The sequence below is a fragment of the Scomber japonicus genome, chromosome 2, assembly GCF_027409825.1.
Source record: "Scomber japonicus isolate fScoJap1 chromosome 2, fScoJap1.pri, whole genome shotgun sequence".
NCBI classification, from domain to species: Eukaryota; Metazoa; Chordata; class Actinopteri; order Scombriformes; family Scombridae; genus Scomber; species Scomber japonicus.
Window position 1 is genome coordinate 16,599,887 of NC_070579.1, and position 17,720 is coordinate 16,617,606.

The 17,720-nt window shown below is 37.5% G+C and overlaps 1 protein-coding gene across 2 annotated transcripts in view; it reads left to right on the forward strand.

The window, feature by feature from the left end:
* The window catches only part of inpp4b (inositol polyphosphate-4-phosphatase type II B), a 139,092-nt gene extending 122,823 nt beyond the window's left edge, over positions 1–16,269 (forward strand). For both annotated transcript variants that reach the window (XM_053332658.1, XM_053332650.1), the window contains 10 exons: positions 1,760–2,074; positions 2,963–3,101; positions 6,686–6,858; positions 7,850–7,973; positions 8,675–8,801; positions 10,166–10,306; positions 10,743–10,840; positions 11,006–11,118; positions 12,030–12,184; positions 16,089–16,269. In XM_053332658.1, the coding sequence (XP_053188633.1) occupies positions 1,760–2,074; positions 2,963–3,101; positions 6,686–6,858; positions 7,850–7,973; positions 8,675–8,801; positions 10,166–10,306; positions 10,743–10,840; positions 11,006–11,118; positions 12,030–12,184; positions 16,089–16,263 (1,560 nt within the window). In that variant the 3' untranslated portion in view covers positions 16,264–16,269. The remainder of the gene's footprint in view (positions 1–1,759; positions 2,075–2,962; positions 3,102–6,685; positions 6,859–7,849; positions 7,974–8,674; positions 8,802–10,165; positions 10,307–10,742; positions 10,841–11,005; positions 11,119–12,029; positions 12,185–16,088) is intronic.
* The last annotated feature ends 1,451 nt before the right edge of the window (positions 16,270–17,720 follow it).

Sequence of the window (17,720 nt, forward strand, 5' to 3'; positions counted from 1 at the left end):
ATGTCAACATGGGAATAAAGTATTGAATCTTGAATCTTGAATCTACTAATACAGGAAGAGGCCTGGGAGGTGGAGGAAGTTCAGATTGTGTTTGCAGGCAGCATACTGTAGCAGTGAGGATGCATAGCTCAGATGTTCGTATACCCAGCCTATTGAGAGAGTTACTGTAGGTCATGGACATTGGAGAAAGTATGGATCATGTGACTATAAAATGTCTCCTGTGCCTACCTGAACGAGCCAGCATAAGTTTAGTGAAAGACCACAAAATAAACGTAAACCATGATGTTTTGTACTGAACTGAACAAACAGACTGAACTAAAGGCAGTCACAGTTAAAAGACAGACAGTCAGAATCAGCATTACAATCAGTGATGTGTTCTTTTACTGATGTATTTGGGCAGTGACCTGAAATCTTTGAACTAAACTGAACAAAAAAATGTGGTCAACAAAGTGAATTACAGTTTCCATGGTCATGAAGGAAAATCTCAGGCGCATCTGATTGGGCAGAAGGATAATCGGTCAGATATGGGGACGTCAGAATTTTTAAAGTAGGAGATAGTATAAATTCCCCTGTAGAGGAATAAAGGCAAAATGTGAGAGAAAATATGAACTTTCACCAGACATTCAGTGATATCAATTTTTATGATCATGGTTCTCAACTTATGGGTCATGTTCCCCCAAAGGGCTATGAGATAAATCCAAAGGGTCGCCATATGATGAACAAGATAGGAGGGGAGTCATAAATAATTTCTGCTACACAAAATAACCTTTTTTCCAACATATCTCTAATCTGCTCATACTCTTACTTGTTGTTGATGTTGTTTTTTGTCATTTTAATTGGTTTGTAATCTGTCTTTTTCACATGAACTGGTTGGGTAATGGATAATGAATCAAATGAAACAGAGAAGAGAAAATCACTGAAATTACAGGTTATTTACATACAAGGGGTAAAAATGCAGACATTGCTTTGTTTTAAGGGGTTATATAAGCCGATAAAGTCCAGAGCCACTGCCTAATGAAATCCACACAGAGCGTCTGTGGTACTGGAACAGGACTGATCTGGGTGTTTGTTTCACAGATAGCAGCTTCTTTGCAGATTAAGCTGTCTGCACAATCTCTGGTAGACAAACTCACTATTCTGTCCACGTCAGGGAGGAAGGAGCAAGAAAAAGGTGTTTGTGTGGCAAACTATGTACATAATGACCTTGCAGGTTTCTTTTCATAGAAGGGTTGGCTCATGTGTTTTGTTAGACTGCATTTTGCTGTGGTAATAGAATTGCTTATTGCAGTGCTAACTCAATTACTCTTGAGAGCCCTTATCATTTTTTACGCAGTGGTGGCAGCGAGTGCGAGGCTCCTTGGTACTAGGATCATCATCAACTTACAGTAGCTGGTGAATTTAAGATCAAAGGAGATGTGCTCCTTGGAGGAGCAGGCTGGAGGAGGAGTAATTGAATTGTTTGTTGTTTGTTTCTGTTTGTGTTGCTCACTGGCTGTGCTGCAGTAATGGAGAGCAGCTAGTTTGTGGCAAAGGAGAGTGTTCATTTTCCTTGTTTCTTTCCACTTCCTCTGTAAATAGTACCCTGCTTCAGAGCAACCTTCCACCAGTGAGACAGTTTCTTTCTATCTGCCTCACTTACTCCACACTCTAGTCTCTTTTGTTTTTTCAGCACTTAAAATGTTCATTATTTGTGCTTTCACAAAATAATTCTCAGTATGTGTCTTTTCCCCCAATATCTCTTTCTCTCTTTTTGCTACAGACAGAAAAATTTGTTCACACACTTAAAGATGAATTGGTCAAGAGTGCACTGCTAGCACTGCATGCAGCGCGGCCTGGGTACATCTCCAAGACCCAGAAGCAAACCTCCATGCAGGAAGGCCAACATCAAGGCCATGTCCACCAAGGCAGTGACCAGAATCAGAGCCCAGTCCAGGGACTTCCAGGCCACAGTCCGGCCACATCGGTCACTGAGGGCATGGTGGTGTGTAATAATGTGGAGGGATCACAAACTAGAGGAGATGGTGGGCACCAAGACTCCATACCACACCATAAAGAGTACGACGAGGAGGAATGGGCAAGTTTCACTACTTTTTTTTAGTCATTAAGAAATCTCTAAATCTGAAGACTTAAGATTTATTTTCAGTTTTAAATGCATTGTAACAGTTTATTTTTCTAGTAGTGGTCCTCATAGTAGACCAAACACTGAATTACAGGTATACATTTTTTATGGCAAATATTTTTGAATGGAAATTACATTTAATTGCATATCAAGAATTACTCTTTTTGAGAGTTTTTCTGCAAGGAGTTGACACATTTCATCATGAAAAATTCACTGTATATTATTGAGTGTCTTAGCCATCCTGCTTCTTTTCATTGAAGTGTGAATGCTATTGGTTCACATGTGTGTCTTTGTGTATATGAGAAGAGAGGACAGCATCTGCCATACTAACAGCAGGGCTTTATGATGATTTTTTCACATCAATGCCTTATTGCCTCTCAAAATATTCTTCATCCTTATAAACATATTGAAACCATATTGTTGAAGCAACAAAGACCAAAATCAATTTCGCCATATTCACACTCTTGTGCAGTCATATTTGTTGACACACACAAAAGTGAAAGCATTTATGCACCGGTGAACAGTTCGAACTCAGGGAAAGAAAGAGAAAGCTGGAAACAATGGAAATGCTTTGAGAGCAATTTCAGAATATGCAGACAGCAATTTCCTTTTGACCTTCTGGACACAAAGGCAGTTTAGACTGTAAAGGGAAATACCTTCTTGCTTTGTTTAGACATAGGAGAATTATGTTTTATGGTTTAAGCTGCTTCTACATTTCAGCTTCACTTTTGTGACACATTTCAGTCCCTCTCTATCTCAATATCTCAATCAGAAATGTAGACAGAAGAGAAATCTAATCAGTGGGGCTGATCTCACTGCTGATTGTTTATTCTGCTCTTTTAGGACAGAGTGTGGGCCAATGTAGCCAAATGTCTCAACTGTGTAATTGCCATGGTGGATAAACTCCAGGAGGAAGGCAACAACAAGCCGGAGCAAGTCCCAGAGCAACAGCTAGCTGATGTCATCACTTCACACAACCCTGGTAAATAACCCTTTTTTTCTAATACATTTTTAATCTTGATTTTTACTTTTTTTAAAGCATAATCATTGTAACCTCAGTGAAAAACATTGTGTATGGTTATGGTATAGATCTGAGTGATTTCTATATTTCAAATACCGGTTACCTGTTATATTAAAAAAATCTTTTTAGCTGATAATATACTGACGTTGGCTGCGCAATATTAAAATTTCCAATCACTCTTTAGATCTCCTCCAGACATGTACAGTATGAAGACATATAAAAAAAATTCTGCTTGGAATAGTGTTGGAACACTGATTAGGTCTTTCCATAAACAAAGTATAATTACCATGTTAAAAACCGTTCATTTACTTTTATTTGCAATTTTACATTTATTTGTTATTGTTTGCAGTTATAATAAATCAAAATCATTTTTTTCAACTTCAAATGTTTGAACATTTCAATGTCCCCCTAAATATGCATATTAGGTATCAGTACTGTATATGTACTACATCTACACACATATCTTAACACATATATATATATATATATATATATATATATATATATATACACACAAACTCACACATACATAATGTATGTTCATAAATACTCATGACAAACACAAAAAACACTTTGACAATCTTATTCAGGTGTTTTGATTTTTAAATGTGTATTTTTAGGGCTGTATTTCAGTACAGTTCACATTTAATCAGAACCCAAAGTCAGCTGAATATTCATAATAAACTTAATGCACTTAACGTTGTACTACAGCAGATAATCCAAACACCTCTCCAGAGCTTGCTGTCTAAAATATGCAGAATAAAATATCTGACAGCTTGTTATATGTTTTTTGTTACTGCATTGTTGATTGATTCCTGTATACTAAAAACTTACCATTCCATTTCATAGGTTATTTATTTCTCTTCCATTACATATAGTTAGTTATTATCCATAATTATCACTGGCAACATATCGTGATAGTATTGTTCCGTGATTTACATTTTTCACTTTTGATTCTGTCACAAAACAGGCGTTAATTGTTAGACTAATAAAAGTGAATTAAGCTAAAAATTACATAATTTTACTAAATCAAAGCTACTCGGTGACAGGAATTACACTGAACAGTGTTTTACAGTTTAATTGAAAGGAGTGACATAAGACTCAGCTCCAACTCAGAGGGTCCCTGTTGTTTAAGCATTAGCAAAAAAGAAGCTAAAATTGTCGCCAGAGAAGTGGATGAAAGTGATATTTGATATGCAGAGCCATTCACTGTTGACCGCAAGCTGCCCAGTCTCCCCTTACGTCCAATGAAATCCAGCATCAAGCTTGTGTCCAGACAAGTGCCCTGCCTGTTCCAGCTGCCAACTGGCACAAAGACCAGCGGCATTAGTCTGACCAGGCAACAAGGGGAGGCTCTGTGGATGTGTGTGAAAGAGTGTGTGCGTATCTCAGACAAATGCACAAGTGCGCAAGTGTACATGCATTTGTATCATGTTGTGGTTGCGTGTGTCTGTACGTGTCTCTCAGTCCAAGTGAGCTGGCAGGTAAGAACAAGGCTAGCCGCCTTGTGTTCAGACTGGAAGATAAGCTGAACCCCCATGCACCTTTATTAAGACGGTGAACAGGCTCAGAGCAAGTGGTCATCTGCTTGTCTAAATACAAACATGGACTGAATAATGAGAGCAACTTTATCTCCTTGTTGAGACTGGTGAAGCTCAGGCTTTTGATGACAAGGCGTTGTGGGGGTTTGGATGTTTGGACAGGTGGGCTGGCAAAAGAGATGACAGTTGGAGTTCTGTTTCCTCCTTCTCTCTGCAGAGGCGGTGTTTGCAGAAAGAGATAAGACATGATTTCTTTGACAAGGCAAGGGCAAGCCTGATGTGTGCGTGCGTGTGTGTGTGTGTGTGTGTATATATATATATATATATATATATATTTATATACTAAAGTACCTCTGAAGAACCTGAACAGAATGGTTGGTTCTTTCTGGACATTACTTAACCAACACTGCCCCCTGTTGGTCAATGAGGAGATCATTAGAAATGTGTTCTGAATGGAAGAAATGCATTAAATACACCATGAAATCACACTATGGCTGCTTCCCAATTCTATACTACATACGAGATCTAAGCAGATTTTTAGGATGAAAATAATCAGCAGATTAAAGAAAAACTATCTCAGGTGTTTTTTAGACTGTCCCTCCACACCATGGATTCATATTATTAGTAAGCTGGACACTCTTGCAGTCCTAGTTTTAAACTCTTAGAAAATAATATATTTTAAAAACTGTCACATCTTCAAACAGTATTTTTTTGTCCAAACAAAAGTCCAAAACTCATTAAATTAGGTCAGTATATAGTGTGCTGTGTTTCCACTATATAGTGCCAATGAATGAAACAATTAAATGAAAAAAGCAGTGTCAATGACATGTACATTGCTTGCTGCTGACAATCCTACAATGCAATGCTCTGTGTTTTAAAGATGTGAAAACATCAGTCATGGGACTCTACAGCTGATGGTGATGACACAAAATGATGATTAGTTTGTGTCTGAAATCAGTTTGTGAATTATTTAGTTTATATATTATATAGCGAGCAATGCATGAGTGAATAAGGGATTTATTTTATACACAGCCATGGAGATGTTTCAGCTGACATTACATTACCTAAGAATGCAAATCTGGTCATGTGATAACAGGCCGTCATACTGTAAATAGGAGGAGATCATAACCTCTGTCTCTGTTCAAAGACGGTTGTGAATGTCCTTGATCTTTCTTAGACAGTCCACTGACTGCTGGTCGATGAGTTTGACATCTTCCCATTTGATGCTGTTGTTGGTTTGGTCTGATATTCACTGACAGTTTATGTTGTCTGTGTCCAGTGTTCATTTAGTGTCCTGTTCAGGTTGCCTACTGTTTTATAGATGTAGTGTTCCCTACAGCTGCCCAGTGTTACAGCACTGCATCATTAAACAACGTCAACCGGGAATGGGTCAAAGTCATTGACTAAAAGTCACAACCACCTGTTATCACATGACTGATGTTCCGTACTTTAGTATTTATGCTTTTTCTCCACCCTTGCCACCAGCCGACAATTGATACCCTGTTGCAGTGAGATGTTGCGCAATTATTGATTTCCACTTTAGAGTGACCCTTCTCCATGTTATGTCCCCCAGAAATCCTGTTTCCACAAGAATTACATCACATTAAGGAAGTAAAGATGCTGTCTTTACAGAGCAGTGTATGAAGTATCAGCCCTTTGGGTAGTAAATATTAGGCTTTGCCCTTGATAAAAAAAATGGTTGTGTTTTTATGAATGCATTGGCTAATCATTTGCCACAGCTTGCAGCACCTGTGCTCATGCTTTCTATTTAACAGCTTAAAATATGTGTTTGTTTCTGTTCGCTGTTTTTTTCTTTCCAGTAAATGCTTCCCATCTCAATGAAAGATTAATGGCTGAACCGGTTTCACCTCATAGATAAGCCATCTGTTTATTCTGGCTGAGAACAAAAGTGTGAAGACACATCTAAAACCACATCATAACTGTCATTCCATCTCTGTCTACACCACCACCCCTCCTTGTCACTTTCCCATCTTATTTCCTCAGGTGACTGGGGGGAGCAGCTTTGCCCTGTGGTGGCCAGGTTAAAGGAGTGTGTGATGGAGGTGGTGGAGAAGGCTAAGAGAGCCATGACCTTTGTGCTCCTGCAGGAGGCAGCCTGCAGCATTCCACAGGGTTTCCTCCTCCAACAGAGGAGAGATGTGGTCTTCAGTCAGGCAGTAAGTGGCCAAACTATTTAAAGGTCATCTACAGGATGTAAATCAGTAATGTTACTTCAGTGATTTTATCTCAGTTATTTATGAGAAGTATATGAGAAATCACATTTGCTAATCTTCACTTTGTTAATGCAAATGTCAAAGGAATATTTTGATACTGAGCTGTAAAGCAGTTTAATCTAATTTCTTGCTATGGTAGTCCAAAGTGCAGAAAATGGATATGCTGCACTTTGTCCAAACTATTGCCTAACGTGTCCCAACAACAATGAAACATTTCCCCACACATTATCAGATTTTCACATACAGTAAATCTCAAACTGTCAGAATACATAGTAGTTGTAGTATTTAATCTGTAAAAATAAAATTCACTTACTGAAGTTTACTGTTTCACTTTATTCCTTTTTGCTGATTGAAGTTTTGTATACCTGTAGACCAAAATGTAATGTGCATGATCTAAAAAATATGTGTGGTGTGACAAGAGAGAGGTATTAAGTAAGCAGACAGCAGAATGAGGCAGTTTCTCTTTTTAGGAATTTACTGAAGGTAAGGTACAAGGTGCAAGAACAAAAAATAAAACTCTCAGCATAAGGCAAACGTAGGTACATAAAGCATTGGCTGATGAAGTGAAGGAACTACACAGTATATACAGTGACTGACGAGGTGATTCACAAGGTGATTGAACGGGGCTTGTTGATGGCTGATTTAACCAGCTACAATGGTCCAGCTAACATCCACAGAGACAGGTAAGGACCTCTGATGGATCTAAAAGAATAAACAGGAGTTAATTCAAGAAGGCATTAGAAAACCTTCCATAATTGTGACTTACAGCTATATTTGAGCTGTTTGACATCTTTATGCCTTGGTTACACCTTTATTATTTTAGACCCAGCAAATTGTGTCTGATTAGCTGTTTGTGCCAAGAAAAACGTACAGTAGATATTGCTGAAATGTTTGTTTTACTATGTGTGTGTATTTTGTTTTGTTTATTTAACAGTTGGCAGCCTTGGCCTGTGGTTTTGTCATGAGGCTGTATGCAGGCATGCAGGACAAAGGCTTCCTCAAGCAGCTCCACCTGGTTGGTCTGGTGGCCCAGTTTGAGAGCCTGCTCAGCACCTATAGTGAGTAAATCTGCAACAGTTAAATCAGAACTGATCACATTAAAACCTCCACCAAACCTAATAATGATGCTTGGTTTAGGTGAGCTCTGTTAATGCCTGATGTGTTGATTCACTTTTGGGCTGTAACAAATTGTAACTTGCAGCAAAGTTATGACTCACTGCAAAGTTTTATTTGGCATCATACCAGACACATTCATCATTATATGCTTTGTACGACATATTCACAATAAAGGTTAACTAGAGTGTATGTGAGGATATGTTCATCTGATTGGTACAGACATAAGAGTTTGAATTGAAAGGAGACTATTGCGTGCCCTTGAAAGATATGAGTACAGCTAATCTATTTACTTTGCACCACTACGCTAAGAAATTCTCATTCATAGTGGTTTGTTGAACCTCGTAATGCAGCTTACCAAAGGCGAAATTGAATAGTCAGCAAGATTGAGAACTGAGAAAAGGGCAAGGAGCATTCTTTCTTTATAATGTCATAACCCATTTTTATGATCCATGTCTCCATCAAAATAATTTCTGCAGTATTAATATCGAATATAGTTGGTTTCTGCATTGTATTCATTTCCCATATAACCTTCTGACATTTCAAAATATGAGCAGAGCTCACCTCGTTTTGAGTAATATCAAAGATTGTGTGTGGCGAGCAAGAGTTAAGTTAGCTTCTGATCTTGCTGTGCAAACTGTTTAAGGTGAAGAGATCGGGATGCTGGAGGACATGGAAGTTGGAATCTCAGACCTGCAAAGAGTCGTGTTCAAGATTACAGAGGCCAAGACAGACGACCTCAGTGACCTCCAGCCCTTAGTGTGTGGCCGAAGGTGAGACATTATCTAACATTATGTCCAGTCGAGATTATGGCATATCCCAAACTACCTGTTGTAGTAAAAACAGCAGCCGGGTACATTTAAAGAGAAAAGTATAGGCAATTCCCTACAACCTTTTTCTTTTCTTTTTTTAATACTGTAATTTCCTATAATGGATTTGATATGTAACTGTGTTTCAATTATATATGTTGGATCTAATTATAAGAACAAATTGTCTATTGAATCACTTTTAATTAATCCTATTTAATTGGTAACCTAGTCTGTATTTCTGCTGTAGTTGTTTTTGTTTGTTTGTTTTATTTCATTTTTGACGCACCTGTCAATAATAACTTATGGTGTGCATGTGTAGTAACCAAGCTTTACATCACAAAAATTTCAGTCTAACATTAACTTAATTACAACAAGACGGAGCCATTTTCCTTTTAGCAAGACTCTCTGATTACCTACAGAAACCTCCTGTATTGGTGTTAAGGTGAAGTATAAATGAAGCACTCATATGACCTGTATGCAGACATACAATTATAATGATAAATATTTGTACTGAGTGTATTGGTAAGCAAAGATTAAATTAGTACTTTAAACAGTAGTTAAGTAAATTGGAAGTGATATTGATGAATCTACTTGGATCAGAAGTGATAGTCACCTCCGTCTTGTGCTATTTTTGCCATCTAGCTGCAGCCTGTCAAAAAAATCCCACACCACAGGACATGGATTTGCATGATTTCTTGTTACAGAATCTTTACTTCACAGTCTCTGAACATAATTATTGCTGGTTATTTGTTTGTGCATACAAAATATGACAAAGCTCAAAGGGCATTACAATATGCTCAATTAAGTCCCAAGTGACTTGCAAAATGGAAAAGGGCACCCTGTAATAATTGTTGCAAATCAACAAAGCTCTACTGTACAGTCAGTTATGAGCTCTGACTTTTGGATCTTAGTGAACTTCAGTCCAGTAACAAATAAAGTCATTTCTTAGTGTTAATTGGTGTTAACAGGGAGCTATTGAAGTCACACGGATCATGCATACTGTCTCAATTCCCTGTAGTAAAGGTCAAGCTAGTTAATTTTAGCTGGTGACTATGCACATTGTGGCCAATGTGATAAGATGATACACTCCTCTTGCTCCACCCCCCTCCATGTCAATCTATCTGTATGTCTCACACACTTCCACTCTCTTTCTCTCATGTGCATATGCCATCAGTCTCTCTTTTTGCAGCTTGCCTGAGGTGTCAAATTATACAACTTCCCACACTTATCAAATTCTACAACTTTGCAAAGTGTATTGAGTTTCTGTTGAACCATTTGCTCTCGTTTACCTTCCCTTTCCTTTGTTTCCCCTCTCTCCTTGCATTCAGAGACCACTTCATTGTAGAAGTGCCATTACCACGACCGGTTTTCCAGACCTTGCCAGAAGAGATCAAGGAAGGCAAACTTCTACGAGTATTCCCGGTGCTGTTTAACGTGGGCATCAATGAGCAGCAAACTATAGCAGAGAGGTACTGCAGACATTGTTTGTTCACCCTGAAGAACAGATAAGCCAGTGTGCTTAAGTCATTTCTTTGCTGTAACAACAATGCAGAACATTGAATGCTGCATTTGAAGGAAAACTACATGAATTTTCATTAAATTCATTATTTCTGGTGGGAAAACAAAAAGTTTTTAGCACACAGTAATTGTAACAAAGTTATACATTAAAGGGTTAGAACTTTTTGCTCATCAGGGAAAGTACGCAAGTGTTATTTAGTTACATTGCTGAATATACATGCACTGTTTTTAATGAATAAGCCATGCATGGCTGTAGTTCTTTATCTGATATTAATTAGTTTAAGATTGCACCAGCCTTGGTTAAAATGTTCTAAACTGTTTTTCCTGTAATGTGTTTTTAAAAATTTCCCACTGTAACTACCTTTATTCTGTCTGTAACCCTCTCAGGTTTGGAGATATTTCCCTACAAGAGAGAATAAACCAGAAGAACTTCGAAAAGTTAGAAGCCTATTACAAATCATTAAGTGAAAAGGTGCCACTAGAATGTAAGTGCACAATAACAAATACTCCTCATCCTTGAAAATCTTTGTGTTTCAGGTCTCACTGCTTATATCTTCATTTATGGTTCCTATAAATAATGTAAACCTTTATTTTCATGGAAGGAAGAAGACTCAGCCACTGGCCATGTGTTTTATGTTTTCTATGAACAGGTCTACCATGTTTTCAGACACAGACTGACATAAAGGAATTACTTGAAACCCTGGGCCAGAATGTAGTCACAAAGAAGAGGAAGAATGTGGAGATATTATGGACTGCCGGAATGGTGAGCAGTTTTTGCTTCTGAACAGCAGTATTACTATCATAACTTTCTGTCTTTCCTCTGACCCATATAAATAAACTGTCTCTCTCCCATGTAACTATGATCTGTAAATACTCATCTATAGTCTAGTTTTCTGTTTTTGACACATTGATATTTGAGTGGGAGCACTGAAGTGAACAAAAAGTGACTGAGTGGGATGGTTTGAATTTCAGAAAGGTGATAATGTATAAATGTTGTCCTTTGACCTGACATGCAATGTCTGTAAAGTGTTACACGTGTTACAGTGAATGTGATTTGCAGAGGTCACTGTAAGAATCTATTATAAAACTGCATCTTGTGTGCAGTATCTAACTGAATGCATGGCTCAGATATTATTGTATTTGTTGGTTGCAATTTTAAATTTTTTACAAAAACTAGTTTGAATTGAAAGTGTAATGAAACATAAAATCATCAAAATGTGGACTGTGTTTGTAGGTTCTATAAACTAGTGCAAGTAGTTTTTACGTGTGTGTTTTATACTACAAAGTCAGACATCCCAACTCTCCCCCATATTGATAGCGGCTCCCTGACGCCCGCAAACAAGATACAATCTCCCAGAATCTGGAGCGTGCAAGCAAGAGTGTGCGCTACAGAGTGACTGGGCGTGTATGTGTGTGTGACGTTCCTGTCATTTATAGATAGATGCACTTTATGTCAATTCATGTGAGGAATAAGTTATAATTGAAGGTATCCAGCACTATTAAAGTGTTATATCAACTTAGTTTTAAAATCTTTAAACAAGCATTCCAAATTGAAACCAATTTATGTGCATATAAAACTAGTCAGTCTCCTCATTGGAATAATCACCTTTAATGACAAAAAAGGAAACTATTTGCATACTTGATGCATGTTAACATTGCATATTTTCTTTTCAGATTTGTCGAAGGTTGAATGGCATCAGGTTCACCAGCTGTAAAAGTGCCAAAGACCGGACATCCATGTCTGTCACATTAGAGCAGTGTTCCCTCCTTCGTGATGAACACCAGCTCAGCAAGGATTTCTTCATCCGTGCTCTGGACTGTATGCGGAGGTAAGGCAATATTAAAAGATATCACCATAACAAAACCACTATGGGTGCAAGTTATTGTTCCAGCCAATCTCAATCAAGCTGTATTAAAGGGTAATTTAGATTACAAGAAGATAAGTTTTTCTACTTAGACCCAATGGTATCTAGTCAAGGCAGTGACTTCTGCCACCTCAAAACAATCATTAACAGAGTTAACATGAATCAGTGAAGCTCAAAACATTTTTAACGTTTGAACAAATTCAGCAGCAGTTTGTCTTTCCAGAAACAAAGTCACAGTTACTCCAACTAATCCAGTCCAGTCCAGTAATGTCAAATGCAGAAACATGGACAAAGTCTCAAATGAGGAGATAAACAGATGTAGAAGTAATCCCTGTGAGCAAAAAGCACTGCCTTCAAACAGCTCCGAACACTCAGTTCCCAACAGTGTTTTTTGTTCTACTTCCAAGCTGAGCTGACATCAGCTCATTATGGATTTATTTATATGGTCATCTGCTCCATGCTTCAAACTAAAATGGTCTGTTTCAGACAGAGGCTGAACTGAGGTGCTACATAAAGGGATTGTATAAGTATAAGTAAGCTCTGAATGGTGCAAATCTACCTATTGGAGTCCCAGAATAAAGATAAAGAACTGGAAATTAGCTTAAAGGGCCCCTTTAACAGGACTAACTGGACTGCTTTCTGCAAAGGAAATTGTTCCCAATTAAAATGATTGACAATACGATCTGGCAGATTATCCAGAGTAACACTGTTTCAAGAAAAGCCACTCCACTGTACTGGGCTGACTGCAACATTTACAGTGGTGTATATCTGAACATTTTAGCATATAAAAATTGAATATATCTGCTTGGCTAGTGACAAAAATGTGAGGAAAATATAAGGATAGAGTGAAAATGTTTTAATTTGCGTGAACTGACCCCAAAAATGCTAAAGAAGTAGCTAAAGTAATAGCTTGCACCCACACACATTTACTGTTACGTAAGCTTCCATCACACACATTCAAGACATTTTGTGTCTGTGACCTCTCCACCCTGTTTATCACCATTATATGTGCCAGTGTGTCATGTGTTCCCTCCACCATCACCACATTCCCTCACACAGTCAAAGGCAATCATGCATGTTCCTGTCAGTGCTGCAGGGCCACTGCTGCCTTTACTGTTTGTGTTTTCCAGCAACGTAGACACTGACATCTGTATCTGACTAAATCTGATAAGGTCAAACTTCAAAACAGGCCCATTGTTGAAGAGCACATATGAAATGTTCTGTGGTTACAATCTGTGCCGGGAAGCTGATCTCATCTGTGTCAGATGAGCATAAGGGCATAACAATGTGTAACCAAAAACACAAAACACAAAAAGGATGTAGTTGATAACAATTGATCGCAACTACATCACTGAACATGTGCCACAACTATCTAGATGAATTAGAAAATGGGTTATTATATGGTACATAATAACCCATTTTCATAAAGTTATTCTATTATTTTACCTATCTGCAACAACTGAAAACAACATTTATGCTAGCTGATCAAATATTAAGGAACAAACAGCTAAAACATCTGATAACTCTTTAAATGAAAATGTAGGAAAGGCTCCTCCTTCCCAAACCTATGAAAGATTAATTGCAAGAACTACAGTATGTAGATCTGCCGTACTGTAGTTCTGTGAAAACTTCATTATATGAACATGTAGTACATTTAGTGTATATATCAATAAAATATACTTGAGTTTATATGTTTTCAGTGGGTATTAAATTATCCAATAACTGCTCCTCTAATATGCATAATCAATGTGTACAGAATTTTAAAGTTCCATTAATGTGTAAGAACACTATATTACTTTATCACACAGTCACATTTTTATTATTGTCACACATCCACAAATCTTTTTTGAGAATCAATGACATTACTTTTTTTAAATTATTGTGTTTGTTTTCCATCTTAAAGTAATGTAGTCAGCTGAACATATCGACATGTGAATTCCTCTAAGGATTAATTATCTTTCTATCTATGTGATATGTTATCTAAACCTAAAAACAAAAGAGTAGTTTCTGATTCAGAAAGTGGTGTTCATAACTGATATTTCAGCATCCCAATAAAAAAAATACTTATCCGTGTAATTAAATTATTTGCATAGACAATTACAGCTGACAAGCATGTAATTAGCCCTGGGCACATTTTTAAATGTAGTATGATGTTGTCATAATAATGCACAAAACTGTTCCACTGAATTTCATGCGTGGCAGAAATATTCTTTTCACTTTCTGCTTGAAAAATGTGTAAACATGCCATACAGTTCCACAGTGTATTGGTTGCTACAGTAGTTCACTGTCTTATGTAAGTGCTGCCTTCAAACAGTAGCCATGACTAATATTTGCACCCATAGCTTTATACTCATCTTGAAATCACGTTTGACATATGCATTGGAAATAAGTGGTCGTCTGTGTAGTGGGTTTTTACTTGAAGCATGATGTTGGAGGCTCATTAATGAAGATGAAGAGTAGACAGTAAAAAGGAAGCTATTTTTCAGCTGTGATAGGAAATATCTGCAGTGATATCTTCCACACAAAGAAGTCTTCTCTGACTGTTTGTGTTGCCATCCCCTCTGACACCAGCACACTCACCACTCACTTTGCTGAGAACAGTGAGTACTCTAAAACCAGATCAAATTCTTAAAACAACATCAGCAGGCATATTTAGTTCTAAATTGACAAAGACTGTTGGTCTGATAAAACACATATATTTAGCAGATTACTCAGTCTTTAATAAAGAAAAGTTAACATTAATGTAGTGTTCAACTCATGAGGTGAAATGGGGGCAGGGTGATAAGCTATAGGAAAACCTATGACTGGAATTAATTTCTAGTATTGGTTTAAAACATTTTCTTGATAAACCTTTATTATACCCATCTGTATGGTTAAGTGAATTTAAAGGCCCCCCACTAAAAACTGTATTTATCATGATTCTCAATGCTATTGAGAAGTGTTGGTTAGGTGTGCCTGGTTATACCTGTGTGATCGATGATGCTGGTGATCTCTGACGTCATATGTTTGCTTTTATGTTACCTGGTCAGTCATTAATGTTTATACTGCCAAGGAATACTTCAACATGCTGCGGCTAAATGCAGGTCATAGTTATGAGTAACTGATTGGTTATAACGTTTTTGTTGGTTGTTTCGATAAAAAATTAGGAAACTGTTTGATGCTGGTGATCAGATCATTTATGACATCAGTAGCTAAAGTAAGCCAATTTATTATTGTGATATATATTTGTTTCAACACTCACTACTTTGCTGGATACACTGTTTCATTGCACAGAATATATGACATGCTGTAAAAGCGTAATGAACACATTTTCTGCATTGGTCAGAGGGGCTTATAGGTGATTATCTCGAGGGGAACCACTGTCACTGTTTGATTCACTGTTGTGAATGAAGAGGAATGCTATCCGCAAGGAAACCAGTACTGTGAAGCAAACTTAAAAACAAGTGTCAGGTTCCACAAAAACCTGTTAAACCACCCTTATAAACGTGATTCTTCCACCTGACCTGTGTGAGGCTTATCAGCTTGATCAGATAATGGAAAGACATTGTGGATAAAACTTTTTTTTGCATTAAATCGCATGACTCCTTCCTTCATCCTCTGCCAACCAAGTCATTTCATTATGTGGCTTATGTGTGTGGCTCTGTTTCTCAACACTTTTGCTTCATCTATCACTGCCTGCTTCTTTGTGGTTGCCTTTTGAGGCTCATGGCTCTGTCTAAGTGGACCTTCTTGTGCCAGCTTGTTTTGGCTCTTATGTAATCAAGATGTGCTAGAAATCCCACTTTAACAACAACTATACTGTACTAACACCACAGTGTTTTGATCTGTCTCTGTTCGTTCTGTTTCACTCTGATGGGCACCCTTGCAGTCGGCTCGCCCAGGGAGACATTGCGCACTGGGAGGACCCTGAGGCTGGCACCGTGACAGAGAACAAACCAGCGTCACGACACTTTTACCCCATTGCCCTGCTGCTCGTTAGCTCCCACTTACTGGTTGTGTGGCTCATTTTAAGTCTTGTTTTTCTGCTTGCAAAATATCAATAAATTGCTGACAATGCCATCTCTACTCACTCCTTTTTTCTGTGTTTGCTGATTATTCTTCTATCATTGATGGTAGTGGGATTTCAATGACTCTACCATGTAAGGGTGGTACGTGAGAGTGGTTTAATATCAATTCCAAGTTGTAGGGTGTTAATGCTTGTGCAGTTGCTGAGGATTGAGTAAATATTAAGTAATATAACCGCCAATTAAATGTATACTATTTCGTGATTTACCAGGAATCTTACTTTTTAATATCTGTCAAGAACACATTTTCCTAAGATTAATATTAATCAATCGCTAAGGCATACGAAGTTCATGCACAGTATGCATAATAAGTATTATTACTATACAGACATCTTCCTTTTAAAGTTAATGGATTTAGCTTGGCGTATTCTGTTTGTTCTTATTATCAGCAACAATAACAACAACAACAACAATGCATTAGTCCGTCTATCAATGGTTTCTGATTTCCCTACCCTGTATGTCACCTTGCCCAAGGTTTATTCAGTCCTACTAAAGATATATATGTCATTAAAAATATCTCAGAAATTATACAGTGTAATTTTTCGGAAGGCTTAGTGACTTCCTAAAACAGCTGTGCAGGATTTTTTTTATGCCCCCCCCCCCCCCCCCCTGAAATTTTTAAGATTTTAATGATATTCACATAATCTCACATAATAGCTTTCACTGTTTTGAACTTTGCTCTTTTGTTATCTTATGTTGTCATCTAACTGAGGACACACAGCTGTGAGGCTGATCATGTTAATTTGTTTTTGAGACCGTATCACATTACTGATTCATGTATGAGATACTTTTAGAAAACAGTTTGGTGATGCTGTGGATGTAGATTGCCTTTTCTACTGTAAGTATTAGGATTTTGTGTTTGTTTGTTCATTTGTTTTTATGACTCTTGCACACTGGATTCCCACACAAATCCAGTATTAGTTGTTGCACCTTACAATGAAATGCTGGCACATACACCATAAGGCCATTTTACTAGGACTAACAGAGGTTCACTCCCATGTCATGTTCCTGGAAATCTAACCCTTTGGCTCTTGTCCCAGACCACATTATGCTTTCAAACAGAAACCTAATCTTTGAAATATGACTGAAGCATTAGCATGCACCAGTTAATAAAGTGTCAAAGCACTTTAATATATTGAATAAATGAGGTGTCAGCTCAAATTCTACTTTTTAGGTTTGACATTGAAGATTGAAGGCTTAAAGGGATATGGATGATATTTTGTATTTTTGTTCTTGTCAACAAATCTTGTTTGTGCATAGCCAAATGAACAATTAACTGATCCTACTTATCCTTTCCTCTGTGTCGCAGACCTTTGTTTAGAAATCGCGCCAAAGACTGCAGTCACGCAATCACATTTTCAGTTTCCAAAGAATGCTTTTGAACTTTGTGCTATATCATAAATAACTCAAAGATGTTCAGTACAAAGTTCAAAATG